Genomic DNA, 18226 nt, shown 5'->3' on the forward strand with positions numbered 1-18226 from the left:
TTCTTACAATTTTATATATAATATACACATTGTAAAAAAATTAACATAAGTTAAAAATAATAAATAAGCAAGAATACCTTGTGTTATCAGGAACCGACAATGGATATCTTGGGGCACAACCCAGGATACCAAGACCAGAGCTAAATCAGAAAAATCTTTTAATATATTGGTCCGGCCATGAATCGAATCCAGGACTTCATTTACGCAAAGCAACGTTACCACCATCGGGCTACGAAGGCCGTCAACACTTAGTTCGCTTGCTTTACACCGAACTGAGCAGACATGATTTTACTTATAGACATTGTAAATTGACATTATGAAAGCCTTTTAGCGCCGGCGATGTAAAATAATGTTCGATAACAAAATTTGCTTTTTTGTTCTCGTTTTAAGTGCCTTCCATAAAGAGGAGGCTCTGAATTGATCTGAATTTTTTTTATGTAAATATTATGTGATTATGTTGCCAATTTTTACTTTCAGACTGGCCGTATGTTTGTTTACCATCATAGTAGTATAAACAGAGTTTTGTTTTACTACATAGTTTGTAAAAATTAAAAGATATACTGTTTGCAAGTCTAGGTTTATAGTTAGATTATTCTAGTGGATATTGAAGTGTAAACTACGTTGCGGGCGCAGCGTGAAGTGGAACTAGCAACTCTTGCCAGAAGTGATACTTAGTTTCCGGACAATCGCTGCCAGTTTGTATTAAAATGTCTTCCCAACTCGTGCGGTAGGCAAAGCGTTTTGTAGTGTTCTTGGTTTAAAATATTAAAACTCTTGACGCGTGAAACAAGTTGGGTTAACGCAGATTCTTAATAAATTTATGGCTGAATAAAAATACATTGATATTACTCAAATAAATAAATAATTATGCTTCCGCCTGCAATCGTTATTTAATAAGTATTCGTTGACATTTTAGACTAACGTTAAAAGAAGATATTTTATTACAATTCAGTTTTAATACTTTTCATGTACATATATTACGTTATATTTTTACCACTTTTGAATTGAATTTGCTAATTATTTTCAGTTTACTTCCGTATTCGATTCATATTAATTATATTACGTTTGAAGATGTTTGTGGTGAAGGAAAATTTTCGTATTGACGTACCGTTTTGCTTTTAATTTAAGTTATAAAAAAATGACTATTAAAAAATGCTTAATATTAAGTTAACTTAAATAAAAATTATTTACTAAAATTATTTATTTAAATTTCTAGAAAATTCACATCTAGGGGAGATGTGAATTTTCTAATCTCTTAAGAAGAGGAGATTAGAAAATTCACATCTCCCATCTTCCCGATCACAGAATTTCTTAAGAAGAGGAGATGGCAAACTAACCCCCGGCAGAAGCACAGTCGGCCGGGGTTCAGGGCCCCAGGGAGAGAAACCGGCGTACAATGCTGGCAGTATCTAAGAGCACCGCTTTCTGCATCTTTCCCGGGAGTGAGCCGCCTCGGAATCCCAACCGTCTGAGATGTTGTTCCTTTTATTATTATTATTGAAATAGTTTGTCACCAAGTGTCTAGAGTTACTGAGGTCATACATATTATTCCACCTACCACATTAGATGTTACGTGCATTTACAAAAATTATAATTGCCTACAGTGTGTTGGAGTTTAAGCAATTGTAAAATGCAGGTAAACATAAATAAATAAATATAGGTGCAATTCGTTTTAAGAAGGACGCTGCTGCCCATCCCTCGAGCTCCCTTAGCCTTAGCCTATTCTACGCCGGGACCACACGGCAATATCTTAGTTCGTTTAATAAATTTAATGATTTATTTATAATATTTGTTGTTGTTTTTTTTATGAGAATTTATTTGTTAGTAGTTTATCCACGACTTTGTTAGCGAGATGGGGTTTTTCATTCAAATTCTTCCTTTTTTTTATATTTTCCATACACAAATTGTTTGGTTTCTCATAATAAATTATTTGTGTCACTTACTTATTTTGTTTAATATATAAATATAGTTTATTATTACATTATTACATGTGATAAGATAAGATAAAGATATATTTATTTAACAAAGTATGTTTGTATTGGCACAGAATTTATCATTGCTTCCTACACTAGGCTGAGCCTAATGTAGGAAGCAATGATAAATTAAGCAATGATAAATAAAAAAAGGACATGTATCATATGTATCATGTATCATAGAAATAATAGAATTTCACCGTGCCTCCGATCAAACTGTTTATAATTACTCCTCTCCATCCAAAGATTGCCTGGAAGAGATCGCTCTTAGCGATAAGGTCGCCCATTGTTTTCTCATTGTGATTATTTCTTGTAATTGTTTATATTTATAATAAGTTTACTATTGTAATCTTTTGGAGGAAACAATAAAGAGTATCTATCTAACTATAGTTGTTTACTTTGTTCGCACAACTAGGACAGGACTATTGTTATAAAAAAGACGAGTTTTTTTATTGATAAGACGATTATGTACCTATTATATTCGGACCTCACAATAGACCTTTCAAACAAATAATGGCTGTTGTCTATTTTTACATTTATTTTCCTCTGCATTCATCTCGAATTCTCCGCCGGATTTTATCTCCGAGTTAAATATAAATATGAAATGAGTAGTTCATATAAATTTGGTATTACAAGGCTCTTTTTTCATGCAACTTAAAATGGAAAACAAGACGACATATTTCTTTCTTTTCATTTAAGAATCCTCTTGTAGGTGAAATTAAATCATGCATTTTCTTCCAGCCAGTTTTATCCTAGATCATATCTTTAACCTCCCTATACGACATGACACCTAGTGTTTCCTTTATCTCACCCATGTTGTTATTCCACGGTCTTTTCCTTCTTTTTCCTTTTTCCCTTTTCTCTTGCCCTCTATTTTTTCTTACTTATTTTTTCTCTTTATAAAATTGTCATTTCGAATAAGGTGGCCCAGTATTTTGCCTCTTACAGGCTGTGTTCGGAAAATTCAAAAATATTTTTTTGTACGGCCGAAGTTTAATCCAGGTCTTTATTTAATACACAAACAATGGTACCGATGGCTACAAATTAATTGGCGGATTAAAAAATAATTACAATATAAAAACGGAACGATTAAAATGGAGCGCTTGCTCTGCCGTCCAAGTGGGTTCCAATTAAAACTTGTCAGAATCATAGAAGGCTCGCCTGTTTACGAGCCAACTGATCCCCATTTAGCAGCCGTCGCGGCACCAGTACGGTTAGCAGGGTTACCATTTAGAAATTAGAATATTTCTCACAAAAAAAACCGATTACATAATGAGTAAGGCAATTTATTTTTAAAAAATGTAATGTGATAATTAAAAAAAAATATTCTAAATATGCGAATATAATTTAATATGGATAAGTTTTATAAAATCTGTCAAAATCTGGATATATCTGGACTGATCCGGATTGGATGGCAACCCTGTGCTAGTGTAAAGTATTGTGTTGGAAGCGTGGAAGGGCATCAAATTATCGAGTTTCTTGCCATATTTCTCAGCTTATACAACAATCCAAAGTGTTGTAAATTCTAATCGCTGACCCATTTGGAGTCATTGTAAAATATATTGAGTACATAAATAAGTATAATTGAATCTGATATCGATTATATTTGGCTGTTGTTCACGAATAATAATGATAGAAAAAATCTTATTTATTTTTTGTATATAGGAACTCGATATTTCATGTCATCATAATTTTTTTTTCTTTTTATACAACTTAGAATGGCAAACAAGCTGACGGCCCACCTGATGGAAAGTGGTGACCGTCGACATGAGCAGTACCATGGACATAACAGAGTATATTGTTTTGCCTATGATACCCCCCATGTGTTGCCATTCCTAAGGACTCAGGTGTTATTCCTCTGTACCCAGTAAATTCACGCCATATCCCACCCTTCAAACCGAAACACAGCCATGCAAACACAACTGCTTCACGGTTGAAACACGAATGGGACAGAGGTACCCAAGCAATTGTCTTTTGTACAAAGTGGTAAGCCATTTCAGCCATTACCCGTCCACTGCTGGACATAAGCCTCCCTCATAGACTGCCATAAAGAACGGTCCTGAGCCTGCATTCACTGACTCACTGCAACGCATTTAAGGTCGTCACTTCATGTAGTGGGGGGCGAGCTATATGACCAGCCCATTGCCACGATATTTTATGTGCTTAGTAAAAATTTAAATACTAGTTGAAAATTAACAGTACAAAAACTGGTGCACCTAGAAACATGATAGAATATAGGAGTTACTTGTTTGACACAAGTAAACGTAACGGGATTTTTGTGAATATTACGCCACGGTTTAGACCGGCATATCAAGATGCCCATGTTATTCCACATGTGTTTTTTTTATAAAAGTTCATGTTTGCTCTGTACATAATAGTTAATAGGGGAAATTTTATTGGTAAATAATTATTTACTATGTAATATTTTATCTGTTATTTTATCTATACTGTTTGTTTCCCAAATAAGAATACCTACAATAAAATAAATCAAAACATATTATAGTTCTTATACTTATGTGTGTTAATATTGAACTATCGTTAAACTAAAGCATAATTAAACCTTTACGAGTTTTGTTGTAAAATTGTAAAATACAACTAAAGTTGTACGAGCTTTGTTGTAAAATTGTAAAATACAACTGAAGTTGTACGAGCTTTGTTGTAAAATTGTAAAATGCTTTGTTGTATCACAGTTTTGTTCGGTTATAGATAAATTTTATTTTAACAAATAAAACAAAATTAAATCAGTATCAAAAAGTAGATAAACGTTGACGGGAAAATGTTTTTTCCTTTCGTATCGAATAATGAAAACAAATTTTCGCAACATGATTTTAACTTTTTGTTATTATTCTCATGAATTTATATTAACAGGAACAAAAGTTTTGCACTGTTTAGAAATACATGTGTTTACGTGAATGAATTTTGAAATTTTCGTAGCTCGCTTAATTTAAAACATTAAAAAAATAGTGACATATCCATCGAAATAACATTATTATTAGATATTTTTTTTTATACGATGCAATTTTATGGAATGACAAGCAATCTGATGGCCCACATGATGGAAAGTGTTAACCGTAGCCTGTAGATATGAACAGCATATGCCTTGCCATCCTTGGGGACTATGGTGTTATACTTCCGTATCCTGCAATTTCACTGCCATATATTGGTTTAAAAGACCTACCCTTCAAACTGACATACAGTCGTAACAGAGCAATGCAAGCATAGCTGCGTCACCGCAGGAATACGAATGTGACAGAGGTACCCATGTAAACGGCTTTTGTCCAAAGTCTATCTCTCTAGTTACAAATCCTATCAATTGCAGAAATTATTTTCGAAATCACTTCAGAATTGGCAAATACATCTCATAATATGCACTTAAAAATTCATAGTAATGTAAAACCCTTTTTTAAAATATTTTGAAAAAAAGTATCAAAGTTCACTCGTTCACAGCTCGAAAAACCGACATCCGATGGGGAAGAAAGGTATTTGAGTTGACGAGCTCGTACGAACAAACGTAGTGTAGGACGACCACTCACTAGATGTAGTGACGACCTCAAATGCATTGCAGGGAGTTAGTGGATGCAAGTAGCTCAGGACTGTTACTTATGGCGGTCTATGAGGAAGACCTATGTCCAACAGTGGACAGATAATGGCTGAAATGAATGAATGAATGACCACCATTTAACTAGAGCAACATTGCAACAAATTTTTACGTTAGTTCACTGCCGACTCCTTCTTTATCCATTAAAAATCATCTACTCTTTCATGTATATAACATATTGTTCAAATACTGTAATTGGATTACACACAAATTGGCCAATAGAGAGCATACACAATTAGTCTCGTGTAGACTTACTACGCTGGCAATAGAGGTTGCCAAAACGACGCCAGTACAATCGGCCATTGTGGGACGAGGCCCGGAGCGAGGCCTATCCGATGCGACATTTAGCGCACTTAAACCACTCTCGTTTAAGGCACTTGGCACTACAAATAGATCGTTATGTCATTGTCCCTAAACCAGTCATAAATGTTAATTAATTAAAAAAATCTCTTATCATTATGAGAGTATAACAGAGTTGTAGCTTTATTAAGTGTTATGAAGAATTACGCTAATATTTACAATTAGTAATTATATTAAATTAAAAAAGTTACTCTCTTCCAGTACAAATATATAAAAGTCAATGATAGAATATCTTCAAGAGAAACCTAAACCTGTATTTTAAGTGATGACTTTATTAAAGAAAGAAACTTTAATTTACAGAAATATGCGACTACATCCACACAGGGGTTCAAAAAATATTAAAATTATAATAACGAAACTACACACAAAATATTTATATATAAATAAAGAATATAAAATAAAAAAAAAAAACGAAAAAAAGCAATTTAAAAAAATAACAGGTTCATCCAAAATGAGTGTGTGCGTTTGACGTCTGCCTTTCTTTTGTTTTTAATTATAATTTTTATTCTTTTAATTTTTACCCATTCAATATTTTAAGAATGGATTCTTTTTATCTCTGAGGGTATATGAGGTGACACTTTATTATCCTACTCAGTCGCCACATAGACAATGGAAGTCATATAAAATAATGTTATTCATTTGGCATCGCCCGGACCCGAAAGTAGATGCTAAGTAATAAAGAAAACGACAGTAAAAAGCGACCGCAAACTTTTTAACGAGCTAACTTAGATAGCCATGCACCGCGTGCACACAGAATTATAACTCATCTGCCGCATCTACATTATATTGACAACCTTATTAAGTGCAAGTTACATTACTAAAGAGGGCCCATACTAAAGTATCTGGACTTTTTTTATACAACAGAATGGCAAACAAGCTGACGGCCCACCTGATGGAAAGTGGTAACCGTCGCCTATAGACATGAGCAGTACCATGGACATAACAGAGTATACTTTTTCGCCCATGATACACCCCTCCCCCCAAGCCATTCCTGAGGACTCAGGTGTTATTCTTCTGTACCCTGTAAATTCACGCCATATCCCACACTTCAAACCGAAACACAGTTTCATTCTCATCTATCACTCTTCACTGGTGCTTCGCCAGCGTATACCGTTAGAGCAGGCGGGGTTACCATTCCATTTTCACCCATCAAAAAACCGTAACATAGCCATGCAAACACAACTGCTTCACGGTTGAAACACGAATGGGACAGAGGTACTCAAGCAAACGACTTTTGTACAAAGTCTCTTTCTGGTCTATCTAAGTATTTAGTAGTATATATAGGAAACAAAGTTGTTTAATGTTTGTCGAAATGGTTCCCGTTCAGCGTCACGCTGTGTGCAGCATCAAACAGCGCTGATTTTAATTTTCCACTGACAAATATATTTTTTAAACGATTTCCAGAAGAAGGTCAAATAGACAAGTAGAGAGTAAAAAAACGTTGGAGATCCAAACCTCCACCGAGTATAGGAGTAGTAGTCAAACTCTCAATGTACATAGTTCCCTGGATTCTCAATTCCAAAATGGGAGTTTTTTTAATGGGTGAAAATGGAATGGTATACCCGCTTGCGCTATCGGTATACACTGGCGGAGCACCATTGATAGATGACTGATGAGAATAAAAGCAGGTCAGTTAGCCCATCCTGACGAATTCAATTAGAATTAGCCACGATAGTTTCCAGGGGGAACCACGTGGAGATCGACCTGACAGGGTATATTGTTAGTAATGGGGCTTTTTGACCCCATTACTAACAATCCCTTTCCCCCACCAAGCCATATTATCACTGCTTAGTTTAGCAACTCACTCCTTTGGTAAACGTAGACTTGGCAAGGTTACGATAATGTCCCGTTTAGTATTCAGCTAGGTGGCCGGCATTAGTTACGTAGCAGCTACCATTTGAGAGAGATACGCAGTTAAGTCTAACCATCCTTTCCGATTTTTTTACTGTGTAATATTGTGGACTATTTATATATGTAAGAAAGTAAAGCGGCCATGACGTTCGACTTTTTTTTGTGGATGAAAATGGAATGGTAACCCCGCCTGCGCTAACGGAATACGCTGGCGGAGCACCAGTGAAGGGTAATCGATGAGAATGAAAACAGGCCAGTTAGCCTATCATGATGAATTCATCAGGAATTAACTATGATAGTTTCTAGGGGGAAGCACGAGGAGGTCGACCTGGTTGGGTATATTGCTAGCAATGGAATTTTTATTCTCCATTACTAACAACCCCTTTCCACCCCATGATGGTCGACTAGTCAAGTTTTCTCGACTAAAATATACGTGCGAGTATGTTAATCATTATTATATTAAAATCCAGCTAATAATATGAATATATATAATGATATATTTATATTATTAGTTGGATTTTAATATAATAATGATTTGTTACTTAATTATGTAAGTAGGACTGAACAGATTTGAATGAAATTTAGCGCATAGATAGATCATATTCTTCTTTAATACACAGAGTACTTTAATTCTGTATAATATACAAATACGTATAAAATTATATTGAAAACTAGCTTTTGCCCGAAACTTCGTTAGCGTGGATTTTAGAAGTTTTGCTTTTTCGGGTTTGAATTTTTAAATTTTCTTTCTTATTGCTTATTTATGTTTTATAAAGAACCTATTTGCAAAAATTCAAAATTCTAGATTCAGCCGTTTCGAAATATGTGTTTATATGCGAGTCAGTCAGTTAGTTATACAGCATCCTTATTTGTATAAATATAAAGATTAAGTTTCTGGTTAATTTTCAAATACAGTAAATATAAAAAAATCGAGAGAAAAAATACTGGGATACCATGTTTAACCTAAGATACACGCAAGTTACAACAGTTGTTAAAAAAATGCCTGCAATTATCATGTCACAGTAATGAAAATTCTTTAAAAATAACAAAAAAAATATATATATTGCTTGAAACAAAATGAGTTTATTTGCATAAAACAGTTTAAAATTATTACAAGCCACGTGGTATTGTTTTGGTATCTGTTTAATTGCCTTAAAGGATGAAGGCATGCAAATATTTTACATTTTATATAAAAAACCAGTAAACAAAATTATAATTACATTATTTAATTTGACCTTACATATTAAAAGTCTAGATTATAGTACATTGTATCATTTATACATATATCTACACATAACAACTAATACTTAAACAACTAATGCTTAAATATTTTAAATAAAAACATTAAGCAACTTTTTGTGTGTTTCTTTTAAATATCCATTTGTTGCGTACATTTCAATATACAATTCTAACAATTGTTAATATTCAGCATCTACCAAAATTGAAACACGTTCATTTTACTATTTATATAGTACGCCTTTATTTATAGTTGCTTCTCGTATATATGTATTTAACAATTTCCAAACATTATTATTCCGTGGCGGTCTCTAAAAACGTATAAAATAAAAGGATGTGATCCAATTAAGTTTTATATTGTCCGCCATAAAAACTGTTTCAGTTTTATTTTCAATCGTATGCGCTCCTCAAAGCACGTAGAGTGTTTTATGAAACCAGATTTCTATTAGGTTATACGTTCAAATGAAATGTTTCAGTCTACCAAACAATTTTCCGTAGCGCGTGCTTTCCACGAGCGAACTTTATTCAGTACTTCACGTGACTAATGCGTCAGATCGCTTTATTAACGTGCTTTTGATTACCTTTGGTCATTTGAAAATTACCTCTTCAAGCTTTTATTCATAATTAAATTTAGTAAGAAAGTAGTTTATTTTATTTATTATTTATTTATTAAAGTCAATTTCAGCAAAATAAAAATTAATATTAATCAGAACTGAAAAAATATTGATATATATATATATATATATCGTTATATAAGTAAGTTTACTATGTACGTCTATCATTAATTACTAGTAACGCATTCGAGTATTTTGTCACTTCCCTATGGTTGACTGGGAGAGAATGCTTTTAGCATTAAGTCCGCCATGTACACATATATGTATTAATAAATAAATAAGAAAGAAGGAAAGAGATAAATCTATAAAAATTGCACCAGATTCCTATACACTGGCTGTCGATATAAATCACAAACAAATATCTCACAATATTATTAAATTAATGATGGAAGCTGATATTGAGTGATATTTATATTGGGGCAAGTAAAGGGTCGGAGATGAGCGAGAGGAAACACGCCTGTGAGATGCTCCGATGCTATTAAGATATCAGCTGTCAGGAGCATCCATAAGACTAATTTTAGTACGAAATAGACGGAAAGTGTTCCTCGTTGTCCGTCGTACGGTATTATGCGTGATTGCGATCGTATATATGAAAGACAAGAAAGAAAGAAAACGGGCAAGAAATTCAGCTGTTGCTTTTTTCTAGAAATTTAAGTATATAAATAATGAATTTGTGTGAATACAAACTATTAAGCAGTATCAGATCATAAAATTTTAAAATATATAGTATATAAATAAAATAAATCGGTTACAGTGAACAGAGCAGACCAGTCCTTAGAGGCAGCACCCGTTCACGAGTATGAACTAGCCATCATTGGGCTCGACTATATTTTAGGGAATTCAATAACCCAGCCCATTATGCCACCACCTGTCTGGACATTTTAGTGACTTACTCAAGGCCTCCGTCACGTCATAAAAAAGGAAGGATATTAAATAATTTCACCGAAATCAAACAGGAAAATATACGTTAAATCGCCATTTCATGTCAAACATTTTTTTTATACAACTTAGAATGGCATACAAGGTAACGGTCCACGTGATGGAAAGTGGTAACCGTCGCCTATAGACATGAGCAGTACCATGGACATAACAGAGTATACTGTTTCGCCCATGATACACCTCATGCGTTGCCATTCCTGAGGACTCAGGTGTTATTCCTCTGTACCCAGTAAATTCACGCCATATCCCACCCTTCAAACCGAAACACAGCCATGCAAACACAGCTGCTTCACGGTTGAAACACAATTGGGACAGAGGTACCCAAGCAATCGATTTTTGTACAAAGTCTCCCTCTGATAAGTGAAAGTGTACATTATATGTAACAGAGGGAGACTTTGTACAAAAGTCGTTTGCTTGGGCACCTCTGTCATTCATGTTTCTACCGTGAAGCAGTTGTGTGGCGTGTTTGGGTTTGAAGGGTGGGACGTGGCAGTGAATTTACAGGGTACAGAGGAATAACATCTGAGTCCTCAGAAATGGCAACGCACGGAGGGTATCATGGGCAAAACAGTATACTCTGTTATGTCCTTGGTACTGCTCATGTCTATAGGCGACGGTTACCACTTTCTATTAGGTGGGCCGTCAGCCTGTTTGTCATTCGAAGTTGCATAAAAAAGACATAAATTAACTATACTTCTTCCTTGTTAGGTAACAAGCTAAACTAAATTCTTACACCATTACTACTATACGAATGTCAGTCGAAAGGTTTTGGACTATCACTAGTCCATAAGTTGATACGAAGCGAACGTAAACTAGGTAATTTCATCAGGAGTTAGTGTACCGACGCGACGTCGTTAGCTGGCGGCGGATTTGTTTAACTTCTTTTATTCACTTTTAGGACTTTACGGCAAGGTAGATAAATATAAAACTTTATCTATATTTACTGTTGTCCACTTCAGTTCTTACTATTTCATGGTATAAAATTTATATCAATTCTGGCAGGTCAACTCGTGAGTTATAGCTGTTATTACAAAGGCAAGATTCAATTTAAGATAAAATATAAAGATGAATGGCAAGTAATAAATATGTTGACAGTTTACCATCAGATGGGCTGTATGTTTGTTTGCCACCTTTGTGGTATAAAAAGAAATAGTTTATCTTATTTAGAACTAAAATAAGTAAACTGAGTCTAGTAAACTGAGCGAAATCTGTAAAAAGTGTGGCCCTGGTTTATTGGTTATTTTCTATAAATATTCGGGGATTTGTAAGCAATTTACAAAAGGATAAAAAAATCCGACATGCCTTTTATTTCGTTTCATACATTATGCGATTTTAACAAATTTAAATTTAATGACACGTTTTATGGTGCAAAAATAAAAGCTAGAATTGAATCATAGCACTTATTGTTGTTATAGTTGTGTTTGCATGGCTGTGTTTCGGTTTGAAGGGTGGGATATGGCGTGAATTTACTGGGTATAGAGGAATAACACCTGAGTTCTCAGGAATGGCAACGCATGGGGGGTATCATGGGCGAAACAGTATAGTCTGTTATGTCCTTGGTACTGCTCATGTCTATAGGCGACGGTTACCATTTTCCAATAGATGGGCCGTCTGCTTGTTTGCCATTTTAAGTTGTATAAAAAAAAATATATGAAATACTTCGAATTTAATTTTATATTCATGTGAAAATAAATTATCAAAAAGAAACAAATATTTGGACATAAATAAAATACATAATGTATATATATATAATGCAAGATTTTACAATACAATCTACATCTACACTGATATTATAAAGAGGAAAGATTTATATTTTTGTGTGTATGTACGTTTGTAATGAATAAACTCAAAAACTACTTGGCCATTAGAAAGCTACATTCACCCTGAGTAATATAGGCTATATTTATTGCTAGAAAAGATTAAGGATCCTTACTAAAACTTTAGTAACGTAACTCAAGGTGTAAAAAATGCTATAAAATATCTTTCGTCGCGTGCGCTGCGGAAACTATTGGTGATAGAACAAAAGTATGTTCTACAATATTGAAGAATATATCAATAACTACAAAAAACTACGCGATGCTATATGTCCAACTATTATCGTTATGTCACAATAACCACTTTTTAAAATGTTGTAAAATGTCGTCTACCCCTGCGAAGCCGGGACGGGCCGCTAGTAAAATATATTTTTAAGAAAAATAATGTCTAGTAACTTTAGATAAGAGGCATTGTTCTGATCTAATCAGCCTTCGCAGACAAAACTGCATTCATTGACACCAAATATAAATAAAAAACGAAGCAAATTGCGAGCAAAACAAAGCTGGATCTATAATAGAATCTAAGAAGCGTCGGCGGGTAGGAGCGGGCCGAGGGTGCTTGAGCGTACATCGCAGTGGATAATAGCGATCGAGAGGCTTCAGCTTGTGCACACTGTGGCCACTAAACTAGCTAAGGTTTAACATATCAGCCTTTAACTGTCCACTGCTGGACATAAGCCTCCCCTGGGGGGGAGGGTTGCTAGTAGTTGCCACGCTTGGCAGGCGGAATGGCAACCGCAGTTAGGCTTTACAGATATTTTAAGAGGGACCCTGCTCCCTTTCCCTCGCCCTCCCTTAGTCGCCTCTTACGACACTCACGGGTGGGCTATTCTATGCCGGGACCACACGGCCAAGTTACATTATATATTAGTAAATTAGTACAATGATATCTAATATCAGATGGAGACTTTGTACAAAAGTCGATTGCTTGGGTACCTCTGTCCCATTCGTGATTCAAACGTAAAGGAGTTGTTTGCATGGCTGTGTTTCGGTTTGACGGGTGGGATATGGCGTGAATTTACAAGATACGGAGGAATAATAACTGAGTCCTCAGGAATGGCAACGCATGGGGGGTATCATGGGCGAAACAGTATACTCTGTTATGTCTATGGTACTGTTCATGCCTATAGGCGACGGTTACCACTTTCCATCAGGTGGGCCGTCAGTTTGTTTGCTATTCTAAGTTGTATAAAAAACTTGTGTAGTTTTAAAGAAAGAATGCATATTATTTGGATTTGTATATTTAATAAATAATTATCAATAGTAACTATATTAATTAATTAACAGTAATAAATTTTTTGTGTTGTGTGTGAACTATCTAGGTTGTCTGTAAGAGATTGCTTTTAGCGATAAGGCCGCCTTTTGTATACCATCATGGTTAATTCCTGTCGAATTCATCATGGTGGGCCAACTGACTTGCATTCATTCTGACGTATCATCTTCCACCTATAGAGTAGTCTATGGTTGTCAAACAGTAAATATCACTTTGTAATTCGTCCGTCAAAATAATAAAATATCATTAGTTATCGAGTGCTTTTACATGAACCGCCGAAATAAACATAAACATCAAGTGACACCGAACACCGAGGTAAATAGACACGTTGAAATAATAATTAGAAACAATTAAAATATCATCATTTTGTAATCCAGCTTTTTGAGGTTAGAAGAAAGTGAGTCATCCATCAAGACATTGATATTCCACGCAAGTGTCAATAAACGTCAGCGCACAGGTTATCAACAACGTCAAATACACGTCAGTGTTGCCATTCGAAAAATAAAAAAAAAATGGAGGGACAATTCAAATTACTTTTTGACCAAATGAAAATAGAAATGGAAAAACAAACAAACGTTATATTCGAAAAAATGGACGAAAAACTGGAACCATTGATAAAAGAGAACAAACTTTTAAAAAATAAAATAGAAATATTAGAAAAGAAGATAGAATATTTTGAAAAAGAAAAAAAGAGAAATAACATTCTGTTTTTTGGTTTGGAAGAAAAAGGGGATTCTTCTTTGGAATTGCTCCGGAGGATCCAGGCAATTTTCGAGGCAGATTTGAAAATTGCCTTGAGCGCTGCTGATGTATCAAAAATTCACCGTATCGGTCCTAACAAAGAGAATAAAATAAGGCCGGTTCTCATTAGTTTTACAAACAACTGGAAGAGAAGTGAGATATTGAAGATGAAGAAAAACCTTAAAGACGGGTATGTCACTGAAGATTTTCCTAAAGAAGTGTTAGAAAAAAGAAGAGAATTAAAGCCAAAACTAATAGAAGAACGTGCAAATGGGAACACAGCATACATCAAATACGATCAGCTGGTAGTAAGGGAAATAAACCCAAACAAAGAAAAAAGGAAAAGAGACCAATCATCTTCGCCGGTAAACCAACATCAGGCCAAAAAAACAGTAATTAATAATTTTATGATGAAGGAAAATAGAAAGAACGCATTTGATCTGTTGAGACAAAGATCAAACTCAATTTCTAATATTCCAAACCATTCCAAGTAGCAACTAAAAACTAGCAACCAGAGACAGAACAACCCCAATCCGGCTGGTCCCCGTGGGGTTCGACGATCACTACCCCCCCAAAGAAATGCATTCCTATATAAAAATAGAAACTACAACAAGATACACATTGCAACTTTAAATGTTAGAACGCTTATGTCGGACAGCAGACTAGAAGAATTGGAAGAAGCCATAACACGAATAAAATGGGATATCATTGGTCTTTGTGAAGTAAGAAGAATAGGAGAAGAGATTAGAGAATACGAAAAATACATTTTCTATTTTTATGGTAAACAAAAAGGTATATACGGAATGGGATTCCTAGTAAATAAATACTTAAAAGATAAAATAATAAGTTTCCAAGGAATATCAGATAGAATTGCCTTACTCAATATATATCTAACAGAATCTAAACAACATTGGTCGATTATTCAAGTACATGCACCAGGAGAGAAAGATACAAAAATTGCGAAAGATAAATTTTACAGGGATATGACTGACTTGATGCAAAACAAGAAAAAGAACATAATCATCATGGGAGATTTCAATGCTAAAGTTGGTAGCAAATCAAACAAAGATGAATTTGTTTTAGGAGATTACAGCAGTGGCGACAGAAACGATAATGGACAAAGACTCGTAGACTTTTCTTTTGCTCACAATCTTAAAATAATGAACAGTTTCTTCAAAAAACGTAAATCGAGAAAGTGGACATGGCTAGCACCAAACGGCAGAGATAAAAATGAAATTGACTTCATACTTACAAATGAAAAACATATATTTGAAAATATTGAAGTACTAAATAAACTAAATTTTAATACGGATCATAGAATGGTAAGAGGAGTTATAAAATGCATAAATAACAAATCAAGAAAATATATTATAAACTCAACCATGAATAAGACAAGAACATCGCCAATACCACCAAACGTTTTATTTGATTTACAGAATGCATTAAAGAAAGCCAAAGAGGAAACAAAAACATTACAAGAAAAGTATAATTTTTTGGAAAGGGAATTGCTAAACATAAATAAATTGAGTACTAAAACAGAGAAGATAAATAAGTTAGGAGAAGAAACGTTACAATTAATGAAAGAGAGAAATAAAATGTTACACCGACGAAAAGATAACAAACAAAATATCGCAACTATTAGTAAACAAATTCAAGAATCGATACGAAAACATAGAAAAGCTGAAAGAATCAATGTATTAAATGAACAAATAGAAACAACAGGCGGAATTAGGAAAGGTCTAAAACAGCTAAAAGAATATACTCAATGGATACCCAACATGAAAACTAAAAATAAGAAGAAAAACGAGAAACTGACGACAAAGAGATTATCCATAGCAAAAGCAGTGACAGAATTCTATAAGGAATTATACACAGATCCAGACAGAACAAAGCTAACAGAAGAAGAGAAAGAAATTTGCAAAGAAGAAATACCTTGTATATTGGAATCAGAAGTTATAAAGGCTATAAAATCACAAACAAGTGGGAAAGCTCCTGGAGATGATAAAATATCTAATGAAGTATTAAAACAGACTCTACCTGCGATATCCAAGTATGTGACCCATCTATTTAATGAAGTAATAGTATCTGAAAAAATACCCACTCAATGGACGAAATCAACCATTATCCTATTACATAAAAAGGGAGACAAAAATGAAATAAATAATTACAGACCGATAAGCCTTATGTCCAATTTGTACAAAGCGTTTTCTAAAATCATACTCGGGCGAATATCAAAACACCTTGAAGAAAACCAACCGAGAGAACAAGCGGGATTTCGCGCCGATTATTCTACTATCGACCATATCCATGTGGTGAAACAAGTTATCGAAAAACTAAACGAATACGGACAACTGTATTATATGGCATTCGTCGATTATAATAAGGCTTTCGATTCACTGAGTCATACCTACATTTGGAAAACACTAGAAAATCAAGGCGTAGAAAGTAAATACATAAGAATTATAAAAGAGATATACAGAAACATTACAGCAACAGTCCAACTTGAACAACAAGGTGAGGAGTTTAGAGTTCAAAAAGGAGTAAGGCAAGGCGATCCACTTTCCCCAAAACTTTTTATAGCCGTACTAGAAGATGTATTTAGGAATTTAGACTGGGAACATTTTGGAATTAATATTAATGGAGTAAACCTAAATAACTTAAGATTTGCCGATGATATTGTGATTTTTGCAACGAAACCAGGGATACTACAGAATATGCTCCAACAATTAGATTTAGAAAGCAAGAAAGCAGGTTTATCTATGAATCCAACGAAAACTAAAGTAATGACGAATACTGAAAGGGTCAATATAAGAATAGGACAAGAAGTTATAGAATATGTAGATGAATATATATATTTGGGGCAACAAATTTCGATAAAAGACCAGTATTCTAAAGAAATAGATAGAAGAATAAGTAACACTTGGAAACGGTACTGGTCTTTAAATGAAATAGTTAAAAATGAAGAAATTCCTATGGCAATAAAAAGCAAACTATATAACACATGTATTCTACCATGTCTTACATATGGATGTCAAACTTGGCCTGCTAAGAACAAAGATAACCAAAAACTTGTAGTTTGTCAACGCAACATGGAACGAAGTATGTTAAACATCAGACTAAGAGATCGATGGACAACTTCAAAAATAAGAAAAAGAACAAAGATCAATGACGTGTTACAAAAAATAAGAAAACTTAAATGGAATTGGACTGGACATATAATGAGAACCAACAAAGAAAAATGGACGAAGGATATAATAGAATGGTATCCTAGAAATGGGAAAAGACAACGAGGAGGACAAATCAAAAGATGGGAGGACGATTTACCTAAAGGATGGAGAAAGTCAGCTAGGGATAGAGAGAACTGGAAGCAATTGGAGTAAGCCTATGTCGACAGACAACCTGACCAACATAATGGTTGCTAGAAAGCTACCTTAGTAATAAGTAGTATATAAGTTAAAGTAAAATGTCAGAGAATAAAGGCTTTATTATTATTATTATTATTATTATCATCTTCCACTGGTGCCTCATCGGTGTATACTAATAACGCGGACGGTGTTGCCATTCCATTATCATTTATTAAAAAAAAATCAGTCCACAAAACGCCGTTCTCGTGGCCGTAGTGAAATGACGACACAGTAGTCGAGTGGGCGCGCCGTCCGACTAGAGTCTTCATCCCGCTAATCTCGGAATGCAAACCGTATTAACTTTTATTGCTAACACTGTCTGCCTCACACACTGTACAACCACTAGTTTATGCATCTCAACAGCAAAGATACACTTAGTTCAAGCTACCGAAATAAGCTGCGATAAATTGTGCGCTCAGTTGA

At 34.4% G+C, this 18226-nt stretch overlaps 1 protein-coding gene across 1 annotated transcript; it reads left to right on the top strand.

The window, feature by feature from the left end:
* The first annotated feature begins 3067 nt into the window (after positions 1–3067).
* Positions 3068–17779, top strand: LOC128200685 (uncharacterized). The gene is made up of 6 exons (XM_052894901.1): positions 3068–3186; positions 14036–14055; positions 14382–14764; positions 14894–15191; positions 15297–15526; positions 15836–17779. The coding sequence occupies exons 1-6, from the start codon at positions 3068–3070 to the stop codon at positions 17777–17779; spliced, it is 2994 nt and encodes a 997-aa protein (XP_052750861.1).
* The last annotated feature ends 447 nt before the right edge of the window (positions 17780–18226 follow it).

Source organism: Galleria mellonella, unplaced genomic scaffold, assembly GCF_026898425.1.
Source record: "Galleria mellonella isolate WM207_F2 unplaced genomic scaffold, CSIRO_AGI_GalMel_v1 utg246, whole genome shotgun sequence".
Lineage (NCBI taxonomy): Eukaryota > Metazoa > Arthropoda > Insecta > Lepidoptera > Pyralidae > Galleria > Galleria mellonella.

What these genes read in the sequence shown, in the direction of transcription:
- LOC128200685 (XM_052894901.1), top strand. Translation starts at nt 3,068, where the DNA reads ATGGAGCGCTTGCTCTGCCGTCCAAGTGGGTTCCAATTAAAACTTGTC. An exon ending in TTTTTATGGTAAACAAAAAG is followed by an intron (nt 15,192 to 15,296) that starts GTATATACGGAA and finishes TATATCTAACAG; the next exon opens with AATCTAAACAACATTGGTCG. An exon ending in ACGATAATGGACAAAGACTC is followed by an intron (nt 15,527 to 15,835) that starts GTAGACTTTTCT and finishes TTTGATTTACAG; the next exon opens with AATGCATTAAAGAAAGCCAA.